General features: G+C 41.7%; 1 protein-coding gene across 1 annotated transcript; it reads right to left on the bottom strand.

Moving 5' to 3' along the window:
• Nucleotides 1–6,426: 6,426 nt before the first annotated feature.
• LOC143776702 (microtubule-associated serine/threonine-protein kinase 3-like) lies at nt 6,427–12,033 on the bottom strand. Its single transcript, XM_077266781.1, has 4 exons — nt 11,748–12,033; nt 11,442–11,543; nt 10,021–10,120; nt 6,427–6,658 (listed from the first exon to the last, which is right to left on the bottom strand). Exons 1-4 carry the CDS (start codon nt 11,970–11,972, stop codon nt 6,564–6,566), a joined length of 522 nt encoding a protein of 173 aa, XP_077122896.1. The 5' UTR covers nt 11,973–12,033; the 3' UTR covers nt 6,427–6,563.
• Nucleotides 12,034–25,544: the final 13,511 nt, after the last annotated feature.

Below are 25,544 nucleotides of genomic sequence, written 5' to 3'. Positions count from 1 at the left end.
GTGACAGGCTCAATGTCAGACATTACAAATGAACACAGAGTTCTATTCCTACAAGAGGAGGGGAGGATCCTGCTCGAACATTTACAGCTCAGAAGTAAAATGTTGGACACAAAAGGTAATAAGTGTTTGTAGCATAAGGTCCGGCCACCGGCCACTATCTGTATATGGACTGAATTTTATCAGATAACAAAATACATAGTTCAGTTTGATCAATGTGAAAAAAATGTAAGTAAACCTAGAAGTATTTTCATTTATTTTTTATTGTAATTAATAATAATCTTTATTTTTATATAGTGCTAACATACTACGCAGCGCTTTACAGACAATGGGGCTCACAATCTACATTCCCTATCAGTATGTCTTTGGAATGTGGGAGGAAACCGGAGAACCCGGAGGAAACCCACGCAAACACGGGGAGAACATACAAACTCTTTGCAGATGTTGTCCTTGGTGGGATTCCAGCGCTGCAAGGCTGCTGTGCTAACCACTGAGCCACCGTGCTGCCCACATAATTAATAATAAGATAGAAGGATAAGGGAGGGGTAAAACTAGGAACAGAATCAGTAGACACAATCATAGTCAGGGAGTCAGCCGGGGTCAGATGCCAGGTGATCAGTAGAAGATGGTGAAGGTCCTTCTATACAGGTAATTAATAGGATAGAAGGACAATTTTTTATTTTTTTTGTAATTAATAATGAAGGTCCTTCTATACAGGTTATTAATAATAGGATAGAAGAACAATTTTTTATTTTTTTTGTAATTAATAATAAAGGTCCTTCTATACAGGTAATTAATAATAGGATAGGACAATTTTTTATTTTTTTTTGTAATTAATAATGAAGATCCTTCTATACAGGTAATTAATAATAGGATAGAAGGACTATTTTTTATTTTTTTTGTAATTAATAATGAAGGTCCTTCTATACAGGTAATTAATAGGATAGAAGGACAATTTTCTATTTTTTTTTGTAATTAATAATGAAGGTCCTTCTATACAGGTAATAGGATAGAAGGACAATTTTTTATCTTTTGTAATTAATAATGAAGGTCCTTCTATACAGGTAATTAATAATAGGATAGAAGGACAATTTTTTATTTTTTTTGTAATTAATAATGAAGGTCCTTCTATACAGGTAATTAATAGGATAGAAGGACAATTTTTTTTTTGTAATTAATAATGAAGGACTTTCTATACAGGTAATTAATAGGATAGAAGGACAATTTTTTATCTTTTGTAATTAATAATGAAGGTCCTTCTATACAGGTAATTAATAATAGGATAGAAGGACAATTTTTTTTTTTACAATTAATAATGAAGGTCCTTCTATACAGGTAATTAATAATAGGATAGAAGAACAATTTTTTTTTGTAATAATGAAGGTCCTTCTATACAGGTAATTAATAATAGGATAGAAGAACAATTTTTTTTTTTGTAATTAATAATGAAGGTCCTTCTATACAGGTAATTAATAATAGGATACAAGGACAATTTTTTTTTGTAATAATGAAGGTCCTTCTATACAGGTAATTAATAATAGGATAGAAGAACAATTTTTTTTTTTGTAATTAATAATGAAGGTCCTTCTATACAGGTAATTAATAATAGGATAGAAGAACAATTTTTTTTTTTACAATTAATAATGAAGGTCCTTCTATACAGGTAATTAATAATAGGATACAAGGACATTTTTTATTTTTTTGTAATTAATAATGAAGGTCCTTCTATACAGGTAATTAATAGGATAGAAGGACAATTTTTTATTTTTTGTAATTAATAATGAAGGCCCTTCTATACAGGTATTTAATAATAGGATAGAAGGACATTTTTTATTTTTTTACAATTAATAATGAAGGTCCTTCTATACAGGTAATTAATAATAGGATACAAGGACATTTTTTATTTTTTTGTAATTAATAATGAAGGTCCTTCTATGCAGGTAATTAATAATAGGATAGAAGGACAATTTTTTTTGTAATTAATAATGAAGGTCCTTCTATACAGGTAATTAATAATAGGATAGAAGGACTATTTTTTATTTTTTTTGTAAATAATAATGAAGGTCCTTCTATACAGGTAATTGGATAGAAGGACAATTTTTTATTTTTTTAGTAATTAATAATGAAGGTCCTTCTATACAGGTAATTAATTATAGGATAGAAGAACAATTTTTTTTTTTTTTGTAATTAATAATGGTCCTTCTATACAGGTAATTAATAATAGGATAGAAGGACAATTTTTTTTTTTTACAATTAATAATGAAGGTCCTTCTATACAGGTAATTAATAATAGGATAGAAGGACATTTTTTTTGTAATTAATAATGAAGGTCCTTCTATACAGGTAATTAATAATAGGATAGAAGGACAATTTTTTTTTTTACAATTAATAATGAAGGTCCTTCTATACAGGTAATTAATAGGATAGAAGGACAATTTTTTATTTTTTTCAATTAATAATGAAGGTCCTTCTATACAGGTAATTAATAATAGGATAGAAGAACAATTTTTTATTTTTTTTTGTAATTAATAATAAAGGTCCTTCTATACAGGTAATTACTAATAGGATAGGACAATTTTTTATTTTTTTTTGTAATTAATAATGAAGATCCTTCTATACAGGTAATTAATAATAGGATAGAAGGACTATTTTTTATTTTTTTTGTAATTAATAATGAAGGTCCTTCTATACAGGTAACTAATAATAGGATAGGACAATTTTTTATTTTTTTTGTAATTAATAATAAAGGTCCTTCTATACAGGTAATTAATAATAGGATAGAAGGACAATTTTTTATTATTTTTGTAATTAATAATGAAGGTCCTTCTATACAGGTAATTAATAGGATAGAAGGACAATTTTTTATTTTTTACAATTAATAATGAAGGTCCTTCTATACAGGTAATTAATAATAGGATAGAAGGACTATTTTTTATTTTTTTTGTAATTAATAATAAAGGTCCTTCTATACAGGTAATAGGATAGAAGGACAATTTTTTATTTTTTTTGTAATTAATAATGAAGGTCCTTCTATACAGGTAATTAATAATAGGATAGAAGGACTATTTTTTATTTTTTTTGTAATTAATAAAGGTCCTTCTATACAGGTAATAGGATAGAAGGACAATTTTTTTTTGTAATTAATAATGAAGGTCCTTCTATACAGGTAATTAATAATAGGATAGAAGGACAATTTTTTATTTTTATTTTTGTAATTAATAATGAAGGACTTTCTATACAGGTAATTAATAGGATAGAAGGACAATTTTTTATCTTTTGTAATTAATAATGAAGGTCCTTCTATACAGGTAATTAATAATAGGATAGAAGGACAATTTTTTATTTTTTTTGTAATTAATAATGAAGGTTCTTTTTATACAGGTAATTAATAATAGGATACAAGGACAATTTTTTTTTGTAATAATGAAGGTCCTTCTATACAGGTAATTAATAATAGGATAGAAGAACAATTTTTTTTTTTTGTAATTAATAATGAAGGTCCTTCTATACAGGTAATTAATAGGATAGAAGGACAGTTTTTAATTTTTTTGTAATTAATAATGAAGGTCCTTCTATACAGGTAATTAATAATAGGATAGAAGGACAATTTTTTATTTTGTAATTAATAATGAAGGTCCTTCTATACAGGTAATTAATAATAGGATAGAAGGACAATTTTTTATTTTTTTTGTAATTAATAATGAAGGTCCTTCTATACAGGTAATTAATAATAGGATACAAGGACATTTTTTATTTTTTTGTAATTAATAATGAAGGTCCTTCTATGCAGGTAATTAATAATAGGATAGAAGGACAATTTTTTTTGTAATTAATAATGAAGGTCCTTCTATACAGGTAATTAATAGGATAGAAGGACAATTTTTTATTTTTTTTGTAATTAATAATGAAGGTCCTTCTATGCAGGTAATTAATAATAGGATAGAAGGACAATTTTTTTTGTAATTAATAATGAAGGTCCTTCTATACAGGTAATTAATAGGATAGAAGGACAATTTTTTATTTTTTTTGTAATTAATAATGAAGGTCCTTCTATACAGGTAATTAATAGGATAGAAGGACAATTTTTTATTTTTTTTGTAAATAATAATGAAGGTCCTTCTATACAGGTAATTAATAGGATAGAAGGACAATTTTTAATTTTTTTAGTAATAATGAAGGTCCTTCTATACAGGTAATTAATAATAGGATAGAAGGACAATATTTTATTTTTTTTGTAATTAATAATGAAGGGCCTTCTATACAGGTAATTAATTATAGGATAGAAGAACAATTTTTTATTTTTTTTGTAATTAATAATGAAGGTCCTTCTATACAGGTAATTAATAATAGGATAGAAGGACAATTTTTATTTTTTTGTAAATAATAATGAAGGTCCTTCTATTCAGGTAATTAATAGGATAGAAGGACAATTTTTAATTTTTTTTGTAATTAATAATGGTCCTTCTATACAGGTAATTAATAATAGGATAGAAGGACAATTTTTTTTTTTTTTTGTAATTAATAATGAAGGTCCTTCTATACAGGTAATTAATAATAGGATAGAAGAACAATTTTTTTTTTTTACAATTAATAATGAAGGTCCTTCTATACAGGTAATTAATAGGATAGAAGGACAATTTTTTTTTTTTTTACAATTAATAATGAAGGTCCTTCTATGCAGGTAGTTAATAATAGGATAGAAGGACAATTTTTTTTTGTAATTAATAATAAAGGTCCTTCTATACAGGTAATTAATTGGATAGAAGGACAATTTTTTTTTTTTTTTGTAATTAATAATGAAGGTCCTTCTATACAGGTAATTAATAATAGGATAGAAGGACAATTTTTTTTTTTTTTTGTAATTAATAATGAAGGTCCTTCTATACAGGTAATTAATAATAGGATAGAAGGACAATTTTTATTTTTTTGTAAATAATAATGAAGGTCCTTCTATTCAGGTAATTAATAGGATAGAAGGACAATTTTTAATTTTTTTAGTAATTAATAATGAAGGTCCTTCTATACAGGTAATTAATAGGATAGAAGGACAATTTTTTTTTTTTTTGTAATTAATAATGGTCCTTCTATACAGGTAATTAATAATAGGATAGAAGGACAATTTTTAATTTTTTTTGTAATTAATAATGAAGGTCCTTCTATACAGGTAATTAATAATAGGATAGAAGGACAATTTTTTTTTTTTCACAATTAATAATGAAGGTCCTTCTATACAGGTAATTAATAGGATAGAAGGACAATTTTTTTTTTTTTTACAATTAATAATGAAGGTCCTTCTATGCAGGTAGTTAATAATAGGATAGAAGGACAATTTTTTTTGTAATTAATAATAAAGGTCCTTCTATACAGGTAATTAATAATAGGATAGAAGGACAATTTTTTATTTTTTTTTGTAAATAATGAAGGTCCTACTATACAAGTAATTAATAGGATAGAAGAACAATTTTTTTTTTTTTTGTAATTAATAATGGTCCTTCTATACAGGTAATTAATAATAGGATAGAAGGACATTTTTTTTGTAATTAATAATGAAGGTCCTTCTATACAAGTAATTAATAATAGGATAGAAGAACAATTTTTTTTTTTTTTTTACAATTAATAATGAAGGTCCTTCTATACAGGTAATTAATAATAGGATACAAGGACATTTTTTATTTTTTTGTAATTAATAATGAATGTCCTTCTATACAGGTAATTAATAGGATAGAAGGACAATTTATTTTTTTTTTTTGTAATTAATAATGAAGGTCCTTCTATACAGGTAATTAATAATAGGATAGAAGGACAATTTTTTTTTTTTTTTTCAATTAATAATGAAGGTCCTTCTATACAGGTAATTAATAATAGGATACAAGGACATTTTTTATTTTTTTGTAATTAATAATGAATGTCCTTCTATACAGGTAATTAATAATAGGATAGAAGGACAATTTTTTATTTTTTTTGTAATTAATAATGGTCCTTCTATACAGGTAATTAATAATAGGATAGAAGGACAATTTTTTTTTTTTACAATTAATAATGAAGGTCCTTCTATACAGGTAATTAATAATAGGATACAAGGACATTTTTTATTTTTTTGTAATTAATAATGAAGGTCCTTCTATACAGGTAATTAATAATAGGATAGAAGGACAATTTTTTTTGTAATTAATAATGAAGGTCCTTCTATACAGGTAATTAATAATAGGATAGAAGGACAATTTTTTATTTTTTTTGTAATTAATAATGAAGGTCCTACTATACAGGTAATTAATAATAGGATAGAAGGACAATTTTTTTTTTTTTTTGTAATTAATAATGAAGGTCCTTCTATACAGGTAATTAATAATAGGATAGAAGGACAATTTATTTTTTTTGTAATTAATAATGAAGGTCCTTCTATACAGGTAATTAATAATAGGATAGAAGGACATTTTTTTTTTTTTTATAATTATAATTTTATTAACAGAGTCAATAGACACAATCATAGTCAGGGAGTCAGCCGGGGTCAGATACCAGGTGATCAGTAAAAGCAGTGATGGTGGATCTGCTGGACTTCCTGTCTTTCAGATGGTTTTAGGGCAACAGGCGCAACAAGCAAATGCTCGAGCAGCCCTGGATAATCCGCGCCGGCAGGATAACATCCGGCGGAAGATGGAACCTATGAGAAGAGAAGTAAATATAATGTAAGTGATGGGACTCCATATGACACAATACTACTGTGCGGTCACTGTGGCCGGACGGCAGAGGAATATTATCACACAGAGGTCAGGGATCATTGTCAGCCATCATACATGTGAGGTCAGGGATCATTGTCGGCCATCATACATGTGAAGTCAAAGATCATTGTCAGCCATCGTACATGTGAAGTCAGGGATCATTGTCAGCCATCATACATGTGAGGTCAGGGATCATTGTCAGCCATCATACATGTGAAGTCAAGGATCATTGTCAGCCATCATACATGTGAGGTCAGGGATCATTGTCAGCCATCATACATGTGAGGTCAGGGATCGTATGAGAATGTACAGCGCATCCACAGATAAAGGTAATGTAAGTGGTGGCGGACCCCCAATCACCACATGAATGAGGAGCCCCCACCCTCATTGCACATGTGAGTGATGGGAAGAGAGCTGAAGCATAGCAGCCATATGCAAATTATCCTGGAAGTGCACTGGGTGCGTGTCACCGCACTCAGATTCCTTCTTCCCCGCCCCAGTGCACTTCCATCCTTATTTGCATATGGCTTCTACGTTACTCTTCTCCTGACTGGCACATTGGATTTCAGCAAAGAAATTCTTTTTATTAGGGGGGACGTCCTACACCAGTGATGGGCAACCTTTTGAGCTCGGTGTGTCAAAATTCGCCAAAAAACCGAGCATAACTTGGGTGGTGTGTCACCTTGATAAAAAAACATAATTTTGCGACATGTATAGTTTAAATAACAAATATGTATAATTAGAATTAACTTACCTGCTTAGTGACTTCTTTGTTCATCTGTCAGTTGGTTTCTTTTGTTGGTCTTGCTATTATTTAACTTGTGTGGGGTGCCGTGAACTAAGATAAGTGAGGGGGAGGGGGAATTCTTCCAGTGATGGCGAACCTGTGGCACTCCAGCTGTTGCAAAACTACAATTCCCATCTGGTCTTCACAGCCAAAGCCTTTGCTTTGAATGGCCAGCCATGATGGGAATTGTAGTTTTGCAACAGCTGGACTGCCACAGGTTCGCCATCACTGATGCCTCCCTCTCACTTATCTCAGTAATGGCCAATGACACCCCACAGTTCACTGGATGATGGTTGCTGTAGTAGTCACAGGGCCTCCAGACAGCAATGACAGGGCCTCCAGACAGCAATGACAGGGCCTCCAGACAGCAATGACAGGGCCTCCAGACAGCAATGACAGGGCCTCCAGACAGCAATGACAGGGCCTCCAGACAGCAATGACAGGGCCTCCAGACAGCAATGACAGGGCCTCCAGACAGCAATGACAGGGCCTCCAGACAGCTATCTCCTCAGGCCTCAGAAGTGCAGCCTGGGACTTCTGGTCGGTGCAGCCTGGGACTTCTGGTCGGTGCAGCCTGGGACTTCTGGTCGGTGCAGCCTGGGACTTCTGGTCGGCGCAGCAGGGAGCAGCGCAATGTCGCCCAAACAACACAGATCCGACGCAGAGGCCTGGGACTTCCGGGAGCTGCGCCTGGCCTACCGGAAGTCCCAGGCCTAGACGCTCTGCACCGGAGCTCTGTTGTTTGGACCCACAGACCTCCTGCATGGCATCCGATCCGATAAAAAATCGGATCGGATGCCATTGTTTAGCATTCCGATACCGCAAGTATCGGGTATCGGCCGATATTTGCTGTATCGGAATTCCGATACAGAGATCCGATACTTTTGTGGTATCGGGTATCGGTATCGAAACAACATTAATGTGTGTAAAATAAAGAATTAAAATAAAAAATATAGCTATACTCACCTCTCCGACGCAGCCTGGACGTCTGCGAGGGAACCGGCAGCGTTGTTTGCTTAAAAATCGCGGTTTTCCTTCCTTACTTGAAGTCCCGGCTTGTGATTGGTCGGGTGCCGCCCATGTGACCGAGATGCGACCAATCACAGCAAGCCGTGACGTAATTTTAGGTCCTTCAGGATTTTAAAATTACGTTCCGACGTTGTGATTGGTTGCGTGCGGTCACATGGGCGGCGCGACCAATCACAAGCCGGGACGTCACGGGAGGCAGGACACGCGCGCATTTTAAAATGCGCGTGTGTCCTGCCTCCCGTGACAAACAACGCTGCCGGTTCCCTCGCGGACGTCCAGGCTGCGTCGGAGAGGTGAGTATAGCTATATTTTTTATTTTAATTCTTTATTTTACATATTAATATGGTTCCCAGGGCCTGAAGGAGAGTTTCCTCTCCTTCAGACCCTGGGAAAGAAGCAATTTCTATGGGGCCGGCGGCCGGCGTGTCACTGAAAATGACTACGCGTGTCAGCACTGACACGCGTGTCATAGGTTCGCCATCACTGTCCTACACCGTCATCCCACCACTCCTATATGCATCATGTGCTGACAGGTCCCATTCCATGGAGTAGAGAGTAAATCCGCCATTATTTTCTGCTGTGTAATATCTGGATATAATGGGGGGAACATCCTACACCGTCATCCCACCACTCCTATATGCATCATGTGCTGACAGGTCCCATTCCATGGAGTAGAGAGTAAATCCGCCATTATTCCCTGCTGTGTAATATCTGAATATAATGGGGGGAACGTCCTACACCGTCATCCCACCACTCCTATATGCATCATGTGCTGACAGGTCCCATTCCATGGAGTAGAGAGTAAATCCGCCATTATTCCCTGCTGTGTAATATCTGGATATAATGGGGGGAACATCCTACACCGTCATCCCACCACTCCTATATGCATCATGTGCTGACAGGTCCCATTCCATGGAGTAGAGAGTAAATCCGCCATTATTCCCTTCTGTGTAATATCTGGATATAATGGGGGGAACATCCTACACCGTCATCCCACCACTCCTATATGTATCATGTGCTGACAGGTCCCATTCCATGGAGTAGAGAGTAAATCTGCCATTATTCCCTGCTGTGTAATATCTGAATATAATGGGGGGAAAGTCCTACACCGTCATCCCACCACTCCTATATGTATCATGTGCTGACAGGTCCCATTACATGGAGTAGAGCGTAAATCCGCCATTATTCCCTGCTGTGTAATATCTGGATATAATGGGGAGAACGTCCTACACCGTCATCCCACCACTCCTATATGTATCATGTGCTGACAGGTCCCCATTCCATGGAGTAGAGAGTAAATCTGCCATTATTCCCTGCTGTGTAATATCTGGATATAATGGGGGGAACGTCCTACACCGTCATCCCACCACTCCTATATGTATCATGTGCTGACAGGTCCCATTCCATGGAGTAGAGAGTAAATCCGCCATTATTCCCTGCTGTGTAATATCTGGACATTCCTTGTAGATGGTCGTGTGATCGGCTCACCTGCAATCAGATCGCTGCTCGGCTCCGGCTGACTCCTAGTAGGGTCAGGGATTTCCGGGGTCACATTCTCCCCATATTCGTCGTCGCCTTCTGGTGTTTCCTAATAGATATAATAGAGATAATTAATTTGAGGAAGATTTCACTAAATCCCCAAATCCTCCAATCAGGACGGACGAAACCAACATTTACAGATGCCCCTGTTGTAACTCTGAGTCTAGAAGGTGATGGCTCCTTACCGGCAGGGTCCAACTGGCCCACCAGAGAACTGGAGGATTCTCCGGGGGCCCCAGGCACTGACACCTGCTGGCATACAGGGCCGGCAGCTGCCTAGGGCCCCTGCTGCTCCAGGGGCCCCCAGCCAGTGGCGTGTCGCTAAAAGCGGCAGACCACACAGCTGCTATGGGGCCCGTGAGTCAGGGGCACCCGCCTGATGGCAGCGGAGCAGCAGTGAGTGACAGGCAGCTGCAGCTAAAGCCTGTCCCCGCTGCTAAAAAGAAATGAATCTTCTCTCAACCCCACACCCCCATGGGCGTGGAGAGTGGTGAAGATTCATTTCACTTTAATAGCGGGCAGTGTTAGCCGCAGGCTGAGGCTAACACTGCCCCCTATCGTGGCTGGCAGACCAGGGCCCCCGCTCCCACAAGGGCCCCAGCCCACGCAGCTGCTATGGGGCCCGTGAGTCAGGGGGACCCACGGGGCCCCAGCACTCCTCCCCAGTGTGCACCACATTCAACTGTATCGGCATCACAAATAAAAGCAATAATGGAGGAGAGAGCGTCAGACCACGCTCCATCTCCCATCATTCCCCTCTGCCTCTGACACTGAAGGTGTGTGATGACGTGACTTCATCGCGTACCCGCTGTGTGTCGGGCAGATGGCAGTGCAGCTGCTGATACCGGAGCAGAGCCGGGATCAGCGGGGAACGAGGAGGAGAGGTGAGAATTGTGTTTGTTTATATATATCAGAGAGTGAGTCCTAGTGGCCATAAGAGTGTAGGACTGTGGGGCTAGATGATATTCTGTGGGGGGCTACATTATATTATATGAGGGGGGCTGCATTATATTTTATGTGGGGGGCTGCATTATATTATATGAGGGGGCTATATTATATTCTATGAGGGGGGCTGCATTATATTCTATGAGGGGGCTATTTTATATTCTATGAGGGGGGCTACATTACATTCTATGAGGGGGGCTACATTATATTATATGAGGGGGCTACTTAATATTATATGAGGGGGCTACTCCAACCACTGCTATATAATTAAGAAGTGTACGACCTTATATTATACCCTGATATTAGTGTATTTTACCCCACAATTGGTGGTCTTGTATTTATTTCTATATAGCTACCGTACATAGTGGGCCCCAAGAATGATTTTCTCTGGTGGGCCCAAGGTGCTCCAGTCCGACGCTGCTTACCTGGCGGTCCGACGAGCAGTCCGGAAGTTCTAGTACACGCAGGATTTTTTCGGCCAGTTCTGTAATATAAGCCAAGTCTCCAGATTGAGACTTTTTTTCAGCCTATAAAGAAGAAAAGAAAAAAAGAAAAATCTGAGATGATTGGCGGCCATTGTATGTGTGATCTGCTCCTCTCTGCAGATACACTGACTCCATACAGGATTTGGGGACTCGTCGTGTTTTATATTGGAGGAAAGAAGAAGCTTCTGTCCCACCATTATTATCTCTGAGTATAGAGAAGTTGTGTGCGGAGCGTCCGCCACTTACCTGCTGTAGTAAAGTCTTGATGTTGTGACATAAATCTGTCAGATACTCTGACGTGAGTTGATTTTGTCGGTTTTTAGTCAGGCAATCCTTTACTAGCTGCACCACCAGCCGGTGAGTGAAGCAGAGGACGCCATCGGGTGGTAGAAGCGCAATGTTAGGGCGATTGAAGATAAGAACCTCTGATAGCGCTTGTTCCTGAAAACCGTTCAGATGTAATTCAGCCATAGTGAGAAATTGCAAATGCTCTCCGTCACTATAGAACCAAAAATGGCACCCGGAACCCTGCGCGGCTTCTATTTATAGGGGCTGTGATGTCACAATGGCCGAGAATCACCTGTGATGTCACAATGGCCGAGCATCACCAGTGATGTCATCATGGCGAGCATCACCAGTGATGTCACAATGGCCGAGCATCACCAGTGATGTCATCATGGCCGAGCATCACCAGTGATGTCATCACGGAATCTTGATAGAATCTTCCAGCATCGGCTCTGCACAGATAGACAGAAAAAAACGCCAATGCCCCTTATGTGAGGAAGCCAGTCAGGCGACACGGCGCTGTCGGGGTCGCTGTGGGACACTCCAATTTACATTCATGCAAGTTTACTTTTTCCAGCAAGAATCTGCATCTTTGCAAATATACCGTATGTTATCAGCATTGGCGGTTTTTTGGCACTTTACTAGTATTTAAATACCTTTTTTTAGCCCAGCATGCCACTAGATGAGTAAGGGACTACCCTTGTTTTTTGGGCTGTGTATAAGATGGTAGGAACATGTGTTCCAGGATATTTAGATGTATTTTTTATATCCATTTATTACTGAGTGTACACGCTTTTTTGCTAGGCATTGTGAGGTTTTTTCACATATTGCGTGCTATGTTGCTAGTCGTACTATTCCATTATATTTATTTTTGCTGCTAGATTTCACGACATTGTGGATGTAGTCCCCAGTTGTTTTTATAGAGGATTTCCCTGTTTTGTGGTATTGTATTTTATTAATTTTTTGTATTAAAGAAAAGTTTTTTATTCTATTGAAATTTCTTGCTTATGCCTCTTTTTCCCTTATAATATCTACATGGGGATTGGTGTGTGAATATGTATATTTGGAGGTGTGCACAACACTGTCTACGGACTTATGATAAAATTCTTCTTTAACCAGCCTACACAAACTCCATATTCTGCTGCTACCCCTTAATAGTGAAAAACAGCACATTTAAAATAATATTGCCAAGTACAAAAGTGCTCATCTTAGATGCTCAAATAGTTATAATGCTCATTACTGTATTCTGCCATATCTACTGTACAAATTCCTACACTGCTGCCGTATAAAGTAATAATATCCCAAATGCCACTTCTAAAGTAATAATGCCTGACTAGTGCCCCCAAAGATGTTAGAATAACCAAGTGTCCCCAAAAATGAACAATTCATCAAATACCCCCCAGAAATAAGTAATGCCCCTTATGTGCCTGCTAGAGAAGATTGGATCAGGCAAAATTCAGATTTGCCTGTTTGCCCAGATTTTCTCAGGAAATTCAATTTGTAGAGAAGTTATTCTCTGTGATTCCCCAGACTCCAGACCATAAATATAAGAAGATGTAAAAAATAAAAAGAACTCATTATATTCATCTCACCGCTCACCTCTCCAGCACTTCCGCTCCTCGCTGTCACCTGTCCAGTCCTTGCTGTATCTTCTGATCACCACCAAACATGGTGAAATGCTCAGGTCTTTCACTCTAGAGGGCTCTACTGAGCATACTTATCAATTCTGACATATGTCATGACTGTGCAATATTCTTTTTAATGCACAATGACAGTGTGCTCCCTTGCTAGCTCTGATTAGAAGTGATGACCAAGCAATCGGGCGCACATGTGGTCCTTTTTCCTGAGGAAGAAGTTCTTGTAATTTCAAAATGCGTAGAATAAAACCATAATTTATTAATAAGCCACACATGGACTGACGTCTCTTTAATCGTTTAGCAGCGCAAAGGATTTCCACTAAACAATTCTTCTGGATAAAAGTTTCATGAGAGTTGATTCTCCAAGATATTTGGAACAACTTTCCTTCCAAATGCTTTCAAAAATTATGTACAAGTGTGCCTAGAAGAATTGATGCTTTGATGATGTTTTGAAGGCAAAGAGCGGTCAAATATTGACAGTGCACTCTTTTGTTGACTTATCCCTTCTCATTAGAGCGACGGTCACTGCACATTGAAAAGAGTACTGCAAAGTCATGGCTCTGAAACTGAGCTGAGCGGACGCATGGAAAAAGATCTAGAAAATCCTTCCTAATAATCAATTTTTCGGGGCCGAAGACACTCCGGACGAAGAGAAGACCTGGTGTGCACGGAGTTCCTCTGGCAGCTGATTGTGAAAGAGAAGATGGTGCCAATCTTGGCGCAAAGGTCCGGATGGGAGCAGTGACAAATGGAGCCAGGAGGAAGATACAGAGGTGGGAAGAGCCTCAGGGGTTACCCCAGCAATCCAGTGTCCATTGGCTCCAGCGGTTCCAGGTGTCACTTGTCTAGTGGTGGAATCAGATCTCCTGCTGTCATGTGACTGAATAGTGAGTGTGTTACTGAGTCCTAGCACTGCCTTGCCTCCACCACTACGAGAAGAAAAAAGTTACTGGTACAGTCTGTGAGTGGAGGAGACAGCAGGGAGTCTAAAGGTCCACTAGAGAGGCTAAAATCAGGATGAAAGGGAAGCCTATTTGAAGACACCAGGGAGGGTGAGTTGAGTGTTCCTCCAAACTGCTGCCAACCCATCTCTGTAAGTCTTGACAATAATATTTCATAGAACCAGTATATATTTGAGGACAGGACGCTGCTCCTGGTTGCTGATGATCTTAATGGGAGCCTTGAAATATGACACATAGCAAGTGTGCTTGCATGGAAGAGGAAGGGTTTCAATCAGAAACCCAGGAAGATGCAAACCCATCCGTTGGATGGAGACAAAGTGATCTGAGATGGGAGGTGACTGCCCACAGGATCTCGCTACTTGGCTCTACCTGGGAAATCTGATGAAGAGAAGGAGGGTGAATTGGTTCCTTCTTCAGGAGTTCCCATGGGCTTGGAAGAACTTTGAAAGGTGATTGTACAAGGAGCACAAATGAGAAGTCTTCACCTGTTAACTCTCATTCTATGTTGAATGTCTACAAAGCAGTAGGCAAATGTTATTCAACCCTGAATACTCTGACAGGCCAAGTTGGATACATTCAGTAAACAGTTTCCATAGTACCACTGGATGTACAAAGGGGAGCGGAACGCACCACAGCCATTGAAGATCGGGTAAGTCAGTTGGAGGATGCACTCCCTCCAGTTCGAAGAGACGTACAAAATCATACTCAAGCAATGGTGGAGATATTGTTCAGAACTGAGGATCTTGATCTTGGCCAGAGACTTAACAATATTAAACTTGTGGAAGTCTCGGAGAAAGTAGAACGCTATTTGAGAAATAACTTCTGAACACTTTTGGTAAAGAAGTCCTACTCCTTACATATTTATTTGCAGTGGAGAGAACACATAGGGTTCCCACCAGAGCATGACCAGTGGACAGACCTCTTTGGCTTGTTTTAATCAAATTCTGCCTTTTAAGGATTGGGACATAATATTGAGAAAGGCATGGGAGATGCAGGACATTTGGCTTGGGGGGCAAAAGGTCTCCTTTTTCCTGGATTTTTCAGCAGCTGTCCGCTGGAAAAATGTATGTTTCTGGACATCAAAAGAAGATTAAGCTCACTGGGAGTGTCATGCTGTAGTACTGAGGGTTAATGCAGAGTAACACAAACTCCACTAGATGGCAACAGAGAAGAGAGTGAGCTGAATATCCTGTTATGAAGCAGACCCACAGTAATACAGCATGGCTACCACCAGGTGGCAGCAGAGTAGTCAGAGAGCCAAGTCAATACCAGAAGATAATGGAGTATCAAAGGGAAATTCAAGGAACAGAGTCAGATGCAAATGTAATGCCTGCCAGGGCCATGGTTTATTCGGGCTTGGTCCGATGGTTCTTAAGGGAGTGGTCACGGCAGCAGTGACCCGGGCCATGGCCCTGGGCATCCAATGAAAGGTTATTAAAGGGGACTAAAGTTTATAGGGGATTAGTTTGTGATGCCACATGTGGTATTCGGCAATAAGGAAATGGCCGATGCTGCGATTCAGGTCCACTGGGGTGGTTGGTGATGCAGCTATGATGTTACAGCTCTCCACAGGTAGAGCTAGGCCCCAGGGCAGTTAAGGAAGTAAAGTCAATGATGGTGAATGTTGTAATGCAGGGCAGGTGATGCAGTAATAATTCAGAGGACACAGCAGGGTGCAGTTTCCACACTTTACTCACAGTTCTTATATGCAATCCCCAGCCGGGTGCTGTATCCTCCGGGTCTGTGAACCAGTCAGCTCTCAGGTAATTTGGGGTACACTTTGCCAGGACCCACCTTCTTATGTTCCTTCCCTGGCTGTCTCACTGTGCTGGCTCCCACCTCTCCTGCCCTGTGCCTTCACACACAGTGTCCCGAGCCAGCAGTCTCAGATCCTGTCGGGTGATGTCCTCTTGGTCCCCTTGGTCCTATATGGCTGCCTTTTCAGTGAATGTGTGTGGATGTGGCATGTACAGTTACTACAGTCTCCAATTTGCTAGCTTAGTCCTCCATTTCTCCACTAGTCTAGGGCCGGTCCCCTACTGCATCCTGGTCCCTCCACCCAACTACGGTCGGCATGGATTTGGGCCCCATGGGTGGACTCCTCAGTACCCAGACCCCTTCTTCCTCTCTATCTTCCTTTTTCTCTCTCTCTGTCCCCTGGTGCTGGGACGAGCTCCTCCTCAAGTCCCCAGCTCCGACTCCCTCCGTGACTAACCAACTCCTCCCACTTGTTTCCATGACAACTCTTCACTACTGACACTCTCCACCCACATCTTCTACCTAGTCCCTCCCTGGCCTGGAGAGATCTAGTGTTGGGTGCTAGTGTGTGAGTACTGGGCAGTATCCCCTCCTTACCTGAGAGCAACACAGTACCTCTGAGGTGACTGGACCCTCAGGGGTGCCACACAAGCAAAAGGTCAGTACCGGTCAGTAGCAGAGATACCAGAAGGGAGAGACAGAATCAGGTCAGAGCCAAGCTAAAGTCAATACTAAGGAATCCAAACACACAGGAGATAAAGGATCAGGTACGGGTGTGCAGCGCCCCAGAGTCCTGGTCGTTGCAGTACTGTGGATCCGCCACTAAGGGGAGCTATGGTATGTCTGATGGCACTGAAGGAGTTCATCTGACCAGGTATCACAGACACCAATACATTTCACAGTCGGGCCTCCAGGGGGAGCTAAGGGTTCTATTCACTAGGCCACTCCTCACATACTGGTAAAACTGGGGGTCAGGCAGGAAGTTAGGGAGTACGCTACTGGGAATCGAACAGGCAACACCTTGTGGCAGAGGGTGTTGTGGGGAGAGACCAGAAGGGTCTCTGTCAGGTTTGGGACCCTGACAGAGGCTTGGCAACGAGAGAGAAGGCTACGGGACCGTGCCTGCACAGTATAGCGGCGGTGCCCTAAGAAAGGATCAGAAGCAAGATATATTGTGCTGAGTGAGAAACGAGATCAAAGCAAGAAGGAGAATACCAGTAGGAGTCGTGCTGTAAGACCGAGGCAACATCCTACTGAGGCGCACAACCGGCGGCCGGAACGCCGAGGAAGTATTACTATATTCAGCTTCAGGCAATACTTCAAACCAACGGCAGGACAGTCAGTCTAAGGCGGGCTGTCTCATCTAAATCACCTATGCAGTCTTGGGGGGCAACTTGTGGGGAGGGGCGACTCTAGGGTCCCGGAAGAGCTCCGAGCCTACCCGTCATACGGGTGCCGTCCTAACCGCAACATCAGGGAGGGACGGAGGATTAGCAGAACATCATCTAATCGAGTTGTGAGGGAACTTAAGAAACAGACACAACAGTTGTGGGGACTTTCCGTAAGCACAGCAGGGAAGGACCGCAACACACAGCGCTAGCAGGTAGGCACAGATTTCCACCTGCAAGGAGAACTCTGGAGGTGCCATTGGACCGGCCGGACTTGCGCAGCCTGGTGAACCCTATTCCGGACTGAGGACTCAGAGATCTTCAGTAAAGAGGTAAAGAGACTGCAACCTGGTGTCCTCGTTATTTCCCTGCGACCGGCACTGCACCGCACCACTACAGCTCCACACAACGAACTCTGCTGTTCTTTCACTGAGCGCCCCACGGCAGGGCCACGGTCCGGGTCTAGCCGCCGTGACAACCCCAGAGCAGAGACTCAGAGGCCCGGTACCGGGTACCCCTCGGCCCTGCGGCGGTGGGGGCGCTGCAGGCAGGTGGAAGCTCAACAGACACGGGTCGGGTGAGATAAATGCAGCAAGACAGATCAGGAACTCACCAGAGCCAGCTTGCATGCCAAAGGCAAGCAATATAACTGGCACTGCACACAGGTTGCAGCACCAAGATATATCAGACCGGACACGGGAATGAGGAAGGGAAAGTTAACCCCTGACATGATCAGACCGGGAAAGGAAAGACAAAACCAAAACCTGGCCTGGATCATGACAGGGAGTTAAACTTTCTATTATTTTTCCCACCAAATTGAGAGTGGTTGCCCTGGGAACTACAACTTTCTTGGAGACACCCAGGGATGCCCTCAGATGGATGGGCACTCATGAGCATCAGATCCAACAGGAGAGGGAGCTGGAGGGGGGAGGAGGGGAAATCTTGGAAAACAAGGTTGTTGGGTTTTGAAAGTCAGGTGGTCTGGGTCTGCATTTCTATGGGCTTGATATAGTTTAAATGTACAAATGGTAAAGTAATGGTTCAGTTCTATGATTGCATTTAATACTTAATGGTTACCTTACAATTTGGGAGGGGTGCTACTCTGGAGTCATCTGCAATTAGCAACAGAGGCTTGGTGGTACTTGTGACAGTGTGTATAACAAGTTGATTTGAAAAGAATATTGCACAGGGGCAAGATCATTCTGAGCATACATTGGAATTAACTATTATTTATTATTTATTGACGAATGCTCAGTAGAGCAGTCACTAGCTCAGCCCCTGAAATGGACATCACTGATTATGCTTTCTTTCAGGGTGGGGGCAGGGGCTGTGTTCATTTGCACTGATGACGTCTTGTTTGAGTAACCCAGCAAGTACTGTTGTTTCTCAAATGAATCATCATAAAAAAGAAAGTTGTTATATAAAAGCAGTAAGAGTAAAGAGAGAACGAAAGGGACTTTTTCATTAAAGTACATTAGAAAAGAAAATTTAAAATATTTCCAGGACATGCTCGGTGATACACGGATATCACTAGAGTATCTGGTTGCTCGGATGTGCTCGGCACTCGACGAACATTAGCCGGTGTTTGAATTTAAAACTCAAATCCCTGCCCGCATGTTTGGCACCTGTTACACAGAAAATAAGCATGCGAAGATTGCCTGTGAGTCACTGCAATGCTGTAAACATCTTGGTTGTGGCATTACTGCGATTGGCTTTCTGCATGAGTTCGTCAGAGATTAAAAAAGAACAGGCGTCATCGCATTCAGCCCACTGACGCCATTGCTCAGCTCAGGGAGAGTTGTTATTGGAGAGAGTGAGTGCTTGTCCCGGGCTGTGTGTAGACAGTTGAACAAATTAGAGTCCTCTAGACTAAAGGTACCTTCACAGTAAACGATATCGCTAGCGATCCGTGACGTTGCAGCGTCCTGGTTAGCGATATTTTTGAGTTTGACAGGCAGCAGCGATCAGGATCCTGCTGTGATATCGCTGGTCGTTTAGGAAAGTTCAGAACTTTATTTGGTCGTCAGATCGCCGTGTATCGTTGTGTTTGACAGCAAAAGCAACGATACCAGCGATGTTTTACAATGGTAACCAGGGTAAATATCGGGTTACTAAGCGCAGGACCGCGCTTAGTAACCCGATGTTTACCCTGGTTACCAGCGTAAAAGTAAAAAAACCAAACAGTACATACTCACCTTCGCGTCCCCCGGCGTCCGCTTCCTGCACTGACTGAGCGCCGGCCTTAAAGTGAAAGCACAGCACAGCGGTGACGTCACCGCTCTGCTGTAAGGGCCGGCGCTCAGTCAGTGCAGGAAGCGGACGCCGGGGGACGTGAAGGTGAGTATGTAGTGTTTGTTTTTTTTACTTTTACGCTGGTAACCAGGGTAAACATCGGGTTACTAAGCGCGGCCCTGCGCTTAGCAACCCGATGTTTACCCTGGTTACCCGGGGACCTCGGCATAGTTGGTCGCTGGAGAGCGGTCTGTGTGACAGCTCTCCAGCGACCACACAGCGACGCTGCAGCGATCGGCATCGTTGTCTGTATCGCTGCAGCATCGCTAAGTGTGAAGGTACCTTTAATCTGTGCTTTGCAGTTTGTGTCAGATACATTCTACATTCAGCCTAGGGAAGGACAGTTGCCGGAGCAAGGAGAGTGGCAGAATACAGTCTCTAGGCAGGGCTTATTGTTTACAGTCTGTTGCTAAATATAAATCTGCATTTATCTAACACTCAAAAAAGCGTTGAAAATTTTTCTGGATTCAATTAGTCATTCATTGGGGGTGCTTTCTGTTACATTTTGGTGATATATAACACTCCAAAAGAGAGTGAAAAAACATACTGTATCTAGATGTCACGACTAGGGTTGAGCGAAACGGATCGTTCATTTTCATAAGTCGCCGACTTTTGGCAAAGTCGGCGTCTCATGAAACCGAGCCGATCCCTGTGTGGGGTCGGCCATGCGGTACGCGACTTTCGCGCCAAAGTCGCGTTTCAATGATGCTAAAAGCGCCATTTCTCAGCCAATGAAGGTGGACGCAGAGTGTGGGCAGCGTGATGACATAGATGTCAGTCCCCACCATCTTAGAGAAGGGCATTGCAGTGATTGGCTTGCTTTCTGCGGCGTCACAGGGGCTATAAAGGGGCGTTCCCGCCGACCGCCATCTTACTGCTGCTGATCTGAGCGTAGGGAGAGGTTGCTGCCGCTTCGTCAGAAGCAGGGATAGTGATAGGCAGGGTACATAAAGCTGCAAACCGCTTGTGCTGTAGCGATTTCCACTGTCCAACACCACCTTTTGTTTGCAGGGACAGTGGAAGCTACTTTTTTTTTTCCTCAGCGCTGTCGCTCATTGGGCTGCCCTAGAAGGCTCCCTGACGCTGATAGCTGCGTTGCTGTGCCTGTGTGTGTACGCCGCTGTGCAAACCAACTGCTTTTTTCAAAGCACAAATCCTGTTGTTCCTTCCTTTCTGCACAGCTATCTTGTGTGTTTGTCCACACTTTTGTGTGCAGCAGTCCTTTTTATAGCTGCCTGCCATACTTTTCTGAGATAACTGCAGGGAGATAAATATTGGCAACTCTGCCTCCGTGCCATTGCTGTGGGTGGCATCTCTCTCTCATTGTGTGCCACCGAAAAAACCACTGTGTGATACTTGACCATTTTTTTTTTTTTTTTGGCTACATTCTCCCTTTTCCAAAATAAAAATTAGTGGGAGATAAATATTGGCAAGTCTGCCTCCGTGCCATTGCTGTGGGTGGCATCTCTCTCTCATTGTGTGCCACAGAAAACCACTGTGTGATACTTGGCCATTTTTTTTTTTTTTGGCTAAATTCTCCCTTTTCCAAAATAAAAATTAGTGGGAGATAAATATTGGCAAGTCTGCCTCCGTGCCATTGCTGTGGGTGGCATCTCTCTCTCATTGTGTGGCACCGAACAAACCACTGTGTGATACTTGGCCATTTTTTTTTTTTTGGCTACATTCTCCCTTTTCCAAAATAAAAATTAGTGGGAGATAAATATTGGCAAGTCTGCCTCCGTGCCATTGCTGTGGGTGGCATCTCTCTCTCATTGTGTGGCACCGAACAAACCACTGTGTGATACTTGGCCATTTTTTTTTTTTTGGCTACATTCTCCCTTTTCCAAGATAAAAATTAGTGGGAGATAAATATTGGCAAGTCTGCCTCCGTGCCATTGCTGTGGGTGGCATCTCTCTCTCTCATTGTGTGCCACAGAAAACCACTGTGTGATACTTGGCCATTTTTTTTTTTTTTTGGCTAAATTCTCCCTTTTCCAAAATAAAAATTAGTGGGAGATAAATATTGGCAAGTCTGCCTCCGTGCCATTGCTGTGGGTGGCATCTCTCTCTCATTGTGTGGCACCGAACAAACCACTGTGTGATACTTGGCCATTTTTTCTTGTTTTTTTGGTAAATTCTCATTTTTCCAAAATAAAAATTAGTGGGCGATAAATATTGGCAAGTCTGCCTCCGTGCCATTGCTGTGGGTGGCATCTCTCTCTCATTGTGTGGCACCGAACAAACCACTGTGTGATACTTGGCCATTTTTTATTTTTTTTTTGGTAAATTCTCCCTTTTAAAAAAAAAAAATAGTTAGTGGGAGATAAATATTGGCAAGTTTGCCTCCGTGCCAGTCCTGTGTGTGGCATCTGTCTCTCATTGTGTGCCACCGAAAAGCACTGTGTAATACTGGGCCTTTTTGTCTATTGGGTAAATTCTCCCTTTTAAAAAAAATAGTTAGTGGGAGATAAATATTGGCAAGTCTGCCTCCGTGCCAGTCCTGTGTGTGGCATCTGTCTCTCATTGTGTGCCACCGAAAAGCACTGTGTAATACTGGGCCTTTTTGTCTTTTGTGTAAATTCTCCCTTTTAAAAAAAAAAAATAGTTAGTGGGAGATAAATATTGGCAAGTTTGCCTCCGTGCCAGTCCTGTGTGTGGCATCTGTCTCTCATTGTGTGCCACCGAAAAGCACTGTGTAATACTGGGCCTTTTTTTTTTTTTTTTGGTAAATTCTCCCTTTTCAAAAAAAAAATAGTTAGTGGGAGATAAATATTGGCAAGTTTGCCTCCGTGCCAGTCCTGTGTGTGGCATCTGTCTCTCATTGTGTGCCACCGAAAAGCACTTTGTAATACTGGGCCTTTTTGTCTTTTGGGTAAATTCTCCCTTTTAAAAAAAAAAATAGTTAGTGGGAGATAAATATTGGCAAGTCTGCCTCCATGCCAGTCCTGTGTGTGGCATCTGTCTCTCATTGTGTGCCACCGAAAAGCACTGTGTAATACTGGGCCTTTTTGTCTTTTGGGTAAATTCTCCCTTTTAAAAAAAAAAATAGTTAGTGGGAGATAAATATTGGCAAGTCTGCCTCCGTGCCAGTCCTGTGTGTGGCATCTGTCTCTCATTGTGTGCCACCGAAAAGCACTGTGTAATACTGGGCTTTTTTGTCTTTTGGGTAAATTCTCCCTTTTAAAAAAAAAAATAGTTAGTGGGAGATAAATATTGGCAAGTCTGCCTCCGTGCCAGTCCTGTGTGTGGCATCTGTCTCTCATTGTGTGCCACCGAAAAGCACTGTGTAATACTGGGCCTTTTTGTCTTTTGGGTAAATTCTCTCTTTTAAAAAAAAAATAGTTAGTGGGAGATAAATATTGGCAAGTCTGCCTCCGTGCCAGTCCTGTGTGTGGCATCTGTCTCTCATTGTGTGCCACCGAAAAGCACTGTGTAATACTGGGCCTTTTTGTCTTTTGGGTAAATTCTCCCTTTTAAAAAAAAAAAAAAATAGTTAGTGGGAGATAAATATTGGCAAGTCTGCCTCCGTGCCAGTCCTGTGTGTGGCATCTGTCTCTCATTGTGTGCCACCGAAAAGCACTGTGTAATACTGGGCCTTTTTGTCTTTTGGGTAAATTCTCCCTTTTAAAAAAAAAATAGTTAGTGGGAGATAAATATTGGCAAGTCTGCCTCCGTGCCATTGCTGTGTGTGCCATCTGTCTCAAATTATTGGGGCACAGAAAACCTAGTGTGTAACATTGGCCCTGATTTTCCTTTCAGTGTCAGGCACCTATAAAGGTATATATAAATCCTACAGAAGTTTGAGTTCACCTTATCAGTTGTTTTACAGTAACAAATAGCGTTATTTTGGTTACGTTTTGCAAACAATGAGGAAGTCTAGTGGAAGAGGTTGTGGCCGTGGGCGGTCATTGTCAGCTGGTAATGATGGTAGCGGTGGTGGAGCATCAGGTGGTCGTGGTAAAAGCAGTACAGCACCTAAGTCTCGAGTTGTTGAGCCAGGTTCATTGTCTGGCTACACAAGGCCTCCAACGCTCTCTTTTCTGGGAGTAGGAAAACCACTTTTGAAGCCGGAGCAGGAGGAACAAGTATTGGCTTTCATTGCTGACTCTGCCTCTAGCTCTTTCGCCTCCTCCTCGGAAAGTGCCAAATGTCAGAGCAGTGCATCGTCAGTGGATGCTCCAGGTCAGGAACAAGTCGCTTCCTTGTGTCCTTCACCCAGAACAACAGTGAAGGATGCGTCAGTCGACACAACAGGTTACTCCATGGAGCTCTTTACACATACCGTTCCTGGGTTAGACAGTGAAACAGTTAACAGGCCATGCCCATTAGAAGTTGAATCGGACATGGAGTGCACAGATGCACAGCCACAGCCAGATTACTATGCTGTTCCTTTGACTAAGACCAGAACATTGCCCTCGCAGTGTACTGAGCCAGAATCAAACCCAGCAGAGACTATGGTGCCCCATCACAAACGCTATAGCACCGGCTTACACGGTGACACAGACGAAGTTGCACACGAGATAGAAGAGGAGGTCATAGATGACCCAGTTGTTGACCCCGATTGGCAGCCATTGGGGGAACAGGGTGCAGGCGGCAGTAGTTCTGAAGCGGAAGAGGAGGAGCCGCAGCAGGCATCAACATCACAACAGGTTCCATCTACCAGTCTCGTATCTGGCCACAAACGCGTGGCAAAACCAAAACCAGTTGGAGGACAGCGTGGCCATCCGGTTAAAGAAGCTCAGTCTGCAATGCCTGAAAAGGTATCCGATAGTAGAAAGAGTGCAGTCTGGCATTTTTTTAAACAACATCCAAATGATCAGCGCAAAGTCATCTGTCAAAAATGTTCAACTATCTTAAGCAGAGGTCAGAATCTTAAAAGTCTAAATACAAGTTGCATGCATAGACATTTAACCACCATGCATTTGCAAGCCTGGACTAACTACCAAACGTCCCTAAAGGTTGCAGCACCCTCGGCCAATGAAGCTAGTCAGCAACGCTACATCCCTTCCCTCCCTGTAAGCCCACCATTTCCCGCACCACCTGCAGTATCCGTGCAGCTTTCGTCGCCAGGCCAAAGCAGTCAGGGAATCACCAGGTTTGCAGTAGGAAACACTGCATGTAGGGCACCGGCAAGAATACCATCCCCAACCCTCTCTCACTCACCCATGTCCACCGGCACCACCGCTAGTTCCACGATCTCCAGGTCTCCAGTCCAGCTCACCCTACATGAGACTCTTGTTAGGAAAAGGAAGTACTCATCCTCGCATCCGCGTACACAGGGTTTGAACGCCCACATTGCAAGACTAATCTCATTAGAGATGATGCCCTACCGGTTAGTTAAAAGCGAAGCTTTCAAAGCGCTGATGGACTATGCTGTACCATGCTACGAGCTACCCAGTCGGCACTTCTTTTCTAGAAAAGCCATCCCAGCCCTCCAACAGCATATTAAAGACCGCATAGTCCATGCACTCAGGCAGTCTGTGACTACAAAGGTGCACCTGACAACAGATGCATGGACCAGTAGGCATGGCCAGGGACGTTACGTGTCCATCACAGCACACTGGGTGAATGTGGTGGATGCAGGGTCCACAGGGGACAGCAATATTGGGACAGTTTTGCCTAGCCCACGGTCAAGGAAAGAGTTGGCTGTAGGCGTTTTCCCCCCCTCCTCCTCTTCCTCCTCCTCATGCAGAAGCGAGAGCTCGTCCACAGACCGCAGTC

This window comes from Ranitomeya variabilis, chromosome 1, assembly GCF_051348905.1.
Source record: "Ranitomeya variabilis isolate aRanVar5 chromosome 1, aRanVar5.hap1, whole genome shotgun sequence".
NCBI lineage: Eukaryota > Metazoa > Chordata > Amphibia > Anura > Dendrobatidae > Ranitomeya > Ranitomeya variabilis.
Note: the sequence above shows the minus strand (reverse complement) of the source record. Positions and strands in the feature narration are given on the sequence as shown.

Coding starts and splice junctions, on each gene's coding strand:
- LOC143776702 (XM_077266781.1), bottom strand. CDS start 11,972: ATGGCTGAATTACATCTGAACGGTTTTCAGGAACAAGCGCTATCAGAG. Junction 11,544..11,747: donor TCAAGACTTTACTACAGCAG/GTAAGTGGCGGA, acceptor TCTTCTTTATAG/GCTGAAAAAAAGTCTCAATC. Junction 10,121..11,441: donor ACTGCTCGTCGGACCGCCAG/GTAAGCAGCGTC, acceptor TATATCTATTAG/GAAACACCAGAAGGCGACGA.